Source organism: Solanum tuberosum, unplaced genomic scaffold, assembly GCF_000226075.1.
Source record: "Solanum tuberosum cultivar DM 1-3 516 R44 unplaced genomic scaffold, SolTub_3.0 scf00541, whole genome shotgun sequence".
Classification (NCBI taxonomy): Eukaryota; Viridiplantae; Streptophyta; class Magnoliopsida; order Solanales; family Solanaceae; genus Solanum; species Solanum tuberosum.
The window spans coordinates 301,545-311,946 of NW_006239474.1; the positions used below are offsets into that span (position 1 = coordinate 301,545).

The window sequence follows — 10,402 nt, forward strand, 5'->3', positions numbered from 1 at the left end:
TTCGGAGGTTGGGTAGGACGTTGAGTAGTTGTGGGTATTTAGAGAAAATGATGATCATCATCACTGCTGCAATCAACAATTGTGTCGTCATTTTCAAAATTACAAATTCAATTGCTTTGAGAAACTAACAGCTTCCTCTATTATTGACCACTCATGCAAGCTTAGATCTAATTTTCAACTACTTATCTCTATTTCTTGGATCATTTTTCTTCTTAGCTTGTGGAAATGTTTAACTAGAACAAAATTGATGTTCTTATCGGATTTCTCTCTTGGGGAGTTCATTTTTATCTTCGATTTTTGAAGAAATTGTTGCCGGAAAATGATGGGTTATTGTGGGGAAAAAAATCATAAGTGAATTGGTAAAGGTGAAATGGAGATGAAGAGTTAATATTTGGTGAAAATGGTGGGTCAGTTTTTTTTTTATATATAAAATAGTATTAATGTATTTGTGATTATTTACTTTTTAAAGTATTTGTTAAATTAGTTATTTTTTTATATATAATATTTATTTATTAATATGAAGAAATTAATATATAGAAGGGTAAAAATGTCAAATCTAAATTAATTTATATTTATTTTAAATAGGTTTAAAGAATTGTTACAAGAAAATGAAAATAAGGTAGGTAGACGTAATATCGTAACCACAAGGAAGATGAGTGTAATGGAGCAAAACTTGGAAGGAGGTCTCTGAAATTATCCCTTAATTTAAATTAGCCGAAATCATTGAATTTCTATAACACATGATTAAAACCAAACACACATTAAAAAAAGAAGTTGCAATAATGTAGGGGTCCAAGAAATATTCGTCCAATAGGATTGAGGAAGAGAGCATAATACTCACCAAATTAAATCCATCGTTTTCAATTAGGAATAAATTTAGTTTACTACTAATAGTGTAAACAATTTTTGCATGCTCTCTTCTATATGACACATTCCCAACTAGTGAAGTGGGGGAAAAGGGCCACGAAGATGTTCAAAGTGGAACGCTAGTGGCCTTTACCTAATATTCCCCATTCTAATTTATTTGAACGTTAGTTTTGGTGAGATGGTTGAAATCTCTTCATCAAGTTTTGTGTTCAGATCTCAGAGAATGGAAAAAATCTTATTGAGAGTGTCACCTTTAAAAATGAATCATGCAATGAATAAATCCAAATTTAATCAGACCACAATACAGATATGGAAATAACAAAAAATAAAAAATTGTTCCTACATAGGGAGTTAGGTACCCCCAATATTTTAAAAAGTAAAAAACAATCTACTATAAATTAGCTACAATTCTACATGAAGTAGTCATCATCCAATCAAGGCAATTATATATATCATATACGTAATTTGTAACTTGTAGGTGCAGGAAGCTGCTGTCGAGCTAGCTTCATTTCTTCAAGATTTTCATCAACCAGGTAATTAAATTAAAACACACAGCTTGTATTTATTCTCATTTTCTGTGGTACTATTCAACAAAAAACATAGTTTAAGAAAAAATGAAAGATTTATGAAATCTGTAATATTAAACATATTATAGTCTTTTTGTGCATAAAAGAATAGATTTTTTTGTAGATCATGTGATATTAAACATGCTAGAACTTTATTTTTGTGTTGTGTGTATATACACATATCATTAAGGCCGATAAAAAAGATCTAACGATAAATTATTTTAAAATATAGAAATGAATATCATTTCTATTAAAACATATAAAAAGAAAAATTGTCGCCTAAAATAGAATATATGAAGTAATAAACTAAAGTATTGTTTTCTCTCCTTTAGAACTTCCCAAATTTACTTGGCGTAACAAATCCCAATTTTGCTAGTAAGCCCATCGAGGAGAAAATGATCAAAATGGTCCTTTATCTATATGGATTGAATTATGTTGGTCTTTTGTATATGTCACCTTATTCAAATAGTCTTTAATATATATAAAAATAGTATCATTTTGATTCATAGCCCAAAAAACTAACTAAAAAATAAAAAAAGCTGTTAAACTTAACGGTGGGTCCAACCCTTGGTGGATCCTTTCTTCCACCCTCTTCTTTTGCCATTTCTTCTTCTCTATCTTCTTTCTTCCACCATTTTTTCTCAATTTTCAATTGATTTTTATTTTTCTATTCACTGTCAAAATCCTCTCTTACATACAAAAGTTTCTCCGAATTTCAAAAAATGTTTGTAAATTCAAAACCCATTTCAACAAATCCAATTCTACAGAACCCCCATATCAAAATGTTGTAAGTAACAATGTCACTTTCGTTCTCTCTAAGTAATTCAAACACTTTTTCCAGTCTCCCAATGTTGCAAAGCGAATTCACGATTATATCTTTTAAAATTACAAAAATAAAAATTGAACGGACAGAGATGGAAAATAAAAATTTACCAACATTTTTTTTTAAAATTTGAAGAATTTTTTGTATGTAAGAGAGGATTTTGGCTGTGAATAGAAGAATAAATCAATTGGAAATTGGAGAAAAAATGGTGGAGGAAAGAAATGGAGAAGAAGAAATGGCAGAAGAAAGAGGGAGGAAGTAAGGGTCCAACAACTGTGGGACCCACTGTTAAGTTTAACAACTTTTTTTATTTTTCAGTTTGTTTTTAGGGCTAAGGACCAAAATGATACTCTTTTTATATATTAAGGACTATTTGGATAAAGATGATATATATAAAGGATCAAAATAACCTTTGATTTAAAAGCTTAATCATCTCATTATATTTTTAATCGTGTAAACGAATATATTAATATGTTAATATATTCGTTTACATGCTTGCTTTAGTTTTTATATTGTGCTTTATGACTTTCGTAATAGAAGTTCATTTTTTCTTGATTTGTAGTATATATAATTTATATTACCCAACATCTTTTGCTTTTATCAATTACTTTAATTATTTTTGGCAGAATATTTAAAGAGTCCTTTAAATTTGGCACATTTTATATTTAGATTCATCTAAAGTAGTTTATTTACCCTTTTGAACTTGGTTATTTGATATAGCCTCATACCCCTTTAAATTGAAAAATCAGTAATCGTCATTCATAATCATCATTGCTAAACATTATCATTTTATTCTATTGATCATATAGTATTATATTAATTTAGTATTTTATTTAAATTTATTAGTATTTATTAACTTTTAAGGAAAAATGAATTTCACAAATTTAGATATTGAGAAAATAAATTATTTTAATTATTTTGTATTTAAATTAATATAATACTTTGATTATATGAAATATACGTTTGATTATCCTCATTCTCCTCCCCAACTAGGAAAAAGTTTCAAGCAAAGCATCAGTTTCTTAATTAATAGATTTTATCGAATTTTGATAGTTATGTTTGGTCAAGCTTATTGGAAATAAAATATAGTTAGTTTTTTAAAATTACTTATTTTAAAGATTTAGCTTAAGTTGAAAAAAATATTTTTTTCTCCGAAAGCACTTTTGAAATATTGGTAAAAAAAAAAAATAGCTAGCTAATTTTGTCAAACATAAATTACATCTCTTAAAGTATTTTTAATAAAAAAATATTTTTTAAAATAAATAAATTTTAAAAGTGTGGCCAATCGAACTGACATTTCAAAATATTTGTGCATGTAATAGCAAGGTGAAGCTACTCTTGAGAATGGAAAGCGTTGCAAGGTCCAACACTCTTAAGTATGAGTGTATGTTGTTTGGTATGTTTTTTCAATTATTATTATTTTATTTGGTTACATTACTATGTATATGTTTCCCAAATTCAGTGCATAGCGTAAGTTTTAGTGTACTGAACTGTCCTTTATTATTGCTAGTTTAGAGATTGAATAATTTTCTTATCAAAATTAATTGAATAATTTTCTTATCAAAACTAATGTATTTTTGTTTTACCCAGATTTCTTATCAAAAAAAATTAATTGAATAATTTTCTTATCAAAACTAATGTATTTTTGTTTTACCCAGATATGGATGACACTTTGTATCCTCTTAGCTCAGGTGTCAACCTAGCTTGTCGCAAAAATATAGAAGGTATACTATACTTTATATTATCTTGTCATGTACCAAATGTAAGAAACCAATAAAATTATAGGGAATTATAATATATAATAGGAAGAATCTTTTTGGCTAGAAAATTTGGCCAGAACTTGACCAGAATGGTATTTTACTTATGTTATTTTACCTTTTTGAACATTTTTACCCTTTTAACCTTAATATCTTTTAACTAAAAAATGGAAAAAAGATTAGTTATTTTAAAATAAAAAAGATGTTACAGATTTTTTAATTTTCTGATCAAATTCTGACCAAATTTTCTGGTTATTTAACATTACCCTATATATATATATATTATATTGTTGGCTAATTAATTAGCATATTCTTGTTTAATTTCTTAGAATATATGTTGCATCACCTGAATATTGAAGAAAGTGAAGTGCCAAAAATGTGCTTGGATTTATACAGAGAATACGGCACAACAATGGCAGGCTTGAAGGTAAAAAAAATAAAAATCATCATTTTTAGTTTGTTAAAAAGAGAATGAAACATTTATATATTTGAAAATATTTCGCCGTATGTTTAAATTAATTAACTACTCATTTTACCCACATGATTTTAATTTTTATGGTCAACTCATACATATTAATGCACCATGACATATTTAATCAACACTACTAGTACGTTTTATATAACTTTATTTCTTTCTTAATCTTCGTGCCCGATATAGGAGCTGGGGTACGAATTTGACAACGACAAGTTTCATGAATATGTGCATGGAAGATTGCCATATGAGGTGCTAAAACCTGATCCACTACTAAGGAACCTCCTACTTTCCATGCCACAACGCAAAATTGTAAGTACATTTTTAGCGAAATTTCTAACTTGTAGCCTATAAAAGGCGCGGTTGCAATTTAGGAGAAATATTAATAATTTTTTATATTGGTTTGGTGAATTAATCAGATATTTACAAATGGTGATAAAGCACATGCAATTAGAGTTCTGAGCAAGTTGGGACTGGGAGATTGTTTTGAAGGTATTATATGCTTTGAAACTCTGAATCCTTCCTTAGAGGATAATGCTACTATTTTATGCAAGCCTTCTCTCAAAGCAATGGAGGCTGCTATTCAGATTGCAAACCTTGATCCAAACAAAACTGTAAGTACTCATATATTTTTCTCGTCTATTTTTACTTGTTCACTATACTTAAATTTGCTTCACGAGTTTCAAAAACAGAATCTCTACCTTTTGAAAATAGAGGTAAGGTCTGCGTACGCTTTATCCTATCCAGACCTCACTTTGTGAAATTTCACTATGCCAAGACAATTCTGAACAAGTAAAAGTGAACGAAGAGTAATATAATTTATTCCTCCTCGTGTTTCAGATTTTTTTCGACGATAGCGCTCGGAACATAGCAAGTGGTAAACAAGCTGGACTCCACACGGTGGTTGTAAGTTCCACCTCCTTTCTAATGGATAATTGAGTTAGCTAAACTCAATTTTAAATTTTCGCACACACATTATTCATATTATGTGCGTAAAAAATACTGAATTCAATTAAACCGCTAATTGATTGACTATTTTGGTGCAGGTGGGTAGCTCAACTTTGGTAGCAGGGGCAGATCACGCCTTGAGGAGCATACACAACATAAGAGAAGCCCTTCCTCATATATGGGAAGAAGAAGGAGATTTACCGCAAAAAATTATCCAATCCAATGCTGCTGAATTAACCATAGTACAAGCATAATAACACCTACACTCAATGTGCATCAAGACTTTAATTTGATGAATTTCAATAAAAAAAATCTACGTGAAATGAAATAATAAGTCATTATATATGTATCCAATAATAGTGTACGAGTTACATTTATAGCACTATATAATATAAGTCATTATATTTGCTCTTTATTTGTAGTAAGTATTTCAATACAATTTAGTAAGACCACAATCGTATTTAGGAGCGGATCTAGAGGTGGTAGAGAGTGTTCGTCCGAACTCCCTTTGACAAAAGATTATTGTTGACACCAATTTTGGATCTCCACAATATAAATCAATTATCGAGCTTCTTAAATTTCAAACGATTTGAAATTATCGACTTTATAAAATTTAAAATATTTTCCAAGGCATTTTAAGTAATTTTGTCATTTTTATAGTTTTTAAAATAATTTATATAGTCTATAAAGTTTTGTATATATTTATTATATTGAATATTCGAAAATCGTCTCAAAAAGATTTTATTTTTACTTAAACATTTTGTTAATTAATTGTTTATATATTTGAATTAATTAGTTCATAATTGAAGTTAATTATTTTATTTTGTTAGATTAAGAAGCTCGTTCATTAATTAATATTAATTCATTTTGTTTAGTTTTTAGCCGAATTCACCAATTACATCCAATTTTAGCTAAATCCTTAATTAGCTTGGCCAATCTGTAAAGATATTTCCTAATTGCAATCTTATTACCTAGCCTTAAACACACTTTTTGGGGCCAATTTCAGTTCAATTCCAGGCCCATTCTATTCAACAATCAGCAACACCAAATACCAAAAGAGTTCCAGCAGCCTAGCAATTCCCAATTCAATTTCCCAAGCCCAACCGACCCACTCCAATAGAAGCCCATTCATTCAACAACAATTCAATACATACAGCTAGGGGTGTTCACGGTTTGGATAAAACCCGATTTAAACCGAAAAATTGAACCAAATCGATAAAATAGAACCGATTTTATTTGGGTTTGGTTTTAGATTTTTGAAAACCGATAGTATTTGGTTTGGTTATGGTTTTATTCAAAAAAATCAAAGAAATAACCGAACCAAACCGATGAATTATATACATATATTTTATTAATATGCATACTTAATATATTATTTTTATAAATAATTTTAAAGATCTTATATATGTTTTCATTATAATTTACTTATTGAAAGCAAAAATGCCCAAGGTGAAAATATTTATTTTATTGATTTCATATATAAGAGTGTCTATGACAATTTTTTGTGGGACTGAAAATGTTAATATTTCTTCCTTCTAAGCCAATATAGTGAATTTTAAAGCTTTAATCATAATAAATTCAATGATCGAAAGTTCAATAATTTCAGTCATTCTAACTATTTTTTTTTGTTTTGAATGGATTGTTGTAATTTTTTTCACATTTTGAATGAATTTTTTCTTTTATTTTTGTTTATGGTTAATAACCGAATAACCGAACCAAACCAAACCGAAACCGATAGCCACAAAACCGATAAATATATATTATATTTGGTTTGGTTTGGTTTTGATAATTTTAAAACCGATTAAGTTGGTTTGGTTTTGGTTTTGACCAATAACCAATCCAAACCGACCCGTGAACACCCCTACATATAGCATACCCGACCCTTGTACTCGCGTCCTCTTCCTCCTCAACGCGTAAACCCAGAAACTCCAAGGAGAAATCGTGAAACTAAACCAGCAGCCCTGCTCACTCGTGCGTAGCCCACGATTCCTCTCCCTCTTTCCTCTCTCCTTTATCTCCTTCCGTACCGAGAATCATCCAGATGTCTCCATCTCACGTTCCTCCTCGTCCTTGCTCGACAATCGGACGATCCTCCATTCAAATCCGTTGGGAAATTGTACAATTACAGCTCCTCAGACCTTATCCCTTCAGGAGAATTCAAATTTTCAAATTCGAAATTCTTCACCCGTTCTCCCCCCCCCCCCATTTTCCAGCCTTAGATCTCCTCTATAAAAGTCCCTCTCCTTCTTCATTGTTGGGAGGTTGGAAAAAATTGGGTAAAATATAGGTTGAATAATATATTTCACATATAGAGGCAAGGGTTCACATACATAAAGAATACCCAGAATGTAAAGTTTTTAAGGTAAAACAGACCCAAAAATTGACAAGTGAGGTAGAGAATACTCAAGTCGATTTCTTGTTCGGATTCGACCCTCTTTCTGTTTCTCAGAGTTGCACTTCGGTGGTGGAATCGTCTTCGTGATTAGCTCGTTTTTCAATTCGCTGCACCGAAAAAGGTAATATCCTTAGTCTTATGTTTCGTTTCCTCTCCATTGATATGTGGTTTGCTCTGTTTTCGTTCTATTAGTCCTTCTTTCTAGGATTTCATGTGCTAATTAATAAATTGTTGTGTCTCTTGTATTGCTGGAATGCTATGAGTGTTGTATTCTGTATTTGTTGTTGGATTGCAGTAACGAGTTCTTATTTTTCTTAGCTTCTTTTGTTCATATTCTAATATATTTTCCTAGAAGATTGGTCTAAATTTGGGATGCAACAGTTCATCCATTTAGTTGATTTCCATTCATTTTAAATTCTATATGGTTGGTATCCTGTGAAAGGTTAGTATGTTATTGATGCTTGATCTTAAAGGGTTGCCGGTTCTAGCCAATACTAGCATTTAAATCATCAACAGATGGATTGTTGAAGCAGTTTTTCTCTGTAAATGATTGCTCAAACTTAGTAATTACTTGGTCTTTTCCTTTGTTTTTATTTGCATCAATTTGGCTTATCCTTGCAATCTAATTAGAAAGTGAAGTTTTGCTTGTTATTTAGTATTCAAATTTTCAGTTCTTCTTTAGTTAGTTTTCTCAATTTGCTCACTGCATCATTGGTCGTTAACTTTGATTACATTTTGTTACTATTTTGGAGTCAAATATGTTGAATTAGTAGCATTCCGATTAGCTATTGGTGTTTATCATGAGTAGTGGTTAAATTTATCTAGAATAGTGATTTAATCTTAATTACTTTTGCTACTTTTACATGAGTTTAGTCACTGGTACAATTGTTGTTTTATATTCTTTCTCTTTGGATTTTAATTGTTTTGATTGAGGAATAATTTAGATGCAATGGTGCCATATTTATTTTGGGTGCTAATTCCTATCTTATATTTTTTGTATCATGTGAACTCATGTGGAGTCCAAATTGGACTCAAGTACCTTCCCATTCGCATTTCTAATGAGCCGTGGAGGCTCAAGTCCTTCTTATTGAGTCAACCTTAAATGTTTTTCGAAGAAAGGAAAGCTGAATGCAGGGGAAGAAAGCTGATATACAGGTTTCAGAAGCAAATAATACAAAAATAAATTGCCTATATACACTGGTATACAACTACTGTATAAACTGGTATACAGTCAGAAAATACAATATATGGGTCAAAACGTGAAAATTGAGTTGGGCTGTACACATGTAGAATACAGCTCAATATACAGGAAAAATGGCCGAAATACGGCCTGTATGCAGCAGTATACACCAAATGTATACACAGATTTTTCAAGAGCAAATGGGCCAAAGCCCCAATTGAAATTACAGCAGGGTGAAAGAAGTTCGGCCTGCCAGCCCAACAATTTGAATTTGGTCAAAGTGGCCCAAGTTTAATATCTCTTCCTCTTTATTTTTTTTTTTTTATTGTTTGTATTAACTAACTCTATTTTGACTTGGTTCTATTTAATTAAATTCCCAAAAGAAAGTCATTTTTTTATGTTCAAATGAATATCTATTTTTATTTTATTACTTATCTTTATTTATTAGTTATCTTGCCAATATATGAGTTATATTCTTAAAAAACCTTTTTAGGTTTATTTCCTTCCAAATAAAAAATGGATTTTCTTACTTTATTTAACATTTTAAAAATTAGTCATTATTATAGTCAAATCGTTGGTCAATCGCAAGTTAGCGGACATTCCGAGGGCCTAACACCGTCTCGGAATGTAAATTGAACCTCGAACCCCTTTGGTTTTCAAATGATTTTTATCAGTTTTAAATCTTTTGAAAAATTATAAGTTTTCTTAATTTCTTACAAAAATTAAGTGGCGCCTATTTTTGAAAAATCGATTTCTCTTCAAGTCATAAGTTTAGTCGATTTTTCAAAACAAGTCCATTTTTATTTTATTTTTCCGAGTAAAACAATTACATTATACATAAGATAACTTTATGAAATCAATGCATAATTTTTACACTTAGTTCCTAATTTGCCTTACAATTTATTATAATAATTTATCTATTATATTTTCAAGACATCGTAATATTTATTATATTTAATGAATGATATAGTAAAATTATGCTTATATTTATAATTTCTTAGTAAGTGTGTAAAGTCAATAATGAACAAGTATTATTGAACAGAGAGGGTGTTAGTAAATACTGAATTAATTTGACTAATCTTCAAAGTTAAATTGAATTAGATTATTAATTTAATATTTTAAATATTAGAAAATTATATAAAAAAATATGAAAAATTGATACTTCTCATACTAACTAGTAACGAAAGCCCGGGCGCTGCCCGGGCCCAACATTAATAAAGTTATATTGTTATTCTCTCCGTCCCATATTAGATGAGAATCTTACTAAATTTTTATTTTTCATATTATTTGAGCACTTAATAAATTAGGATAGAATTAATTAATTCTTTTCCATTTTACCCCTACAATTAATATGACCATTCCTATATTGTATGTGTATTTTTTGTAACTCATTT

The 10,402-nt window shown here is 29.6% G+C and overlaps 1 protein-coding gene across 1 annotated transcript; it reads left to right on the plus strand.

Annotated features, from left to right (window-relative positions):
* Nucleotides 1-1,276: 1,276 nt before the first annotated feature.
* Nucleotides 1,277-5,848, plus strand: LOC102604280 (uncharacterized protein C24B11.05). The gene is made up of 8 exons (XM_006365391.2): nucleotides 1,277-1,400; nucleotides 3,579-3,652; nucleotides 3,915-3,980; nucleotides 4,343-4,440; nucleotides 4,672-4,797; nucleotides 4,905-5,099; nucleotides 5,326-5,391; nucleotides 5,532-5,848. Exons 2-8 carry the CDS (start codon nucleotides 3,601-3,603, stop codon nucleotides 5,685-5,687), a joined length of 759 nt encoding a protein of 252 aa, XP_006365453.2. The 5' UTR covers nucleotides 1,277-1,400; nucleotides 3,579-3,600; the 3' UTR covers nucleotides 5,688-5,848.
* Nucleotides 5,849-10,402: the final 4,554 nt, after the last annotated feature.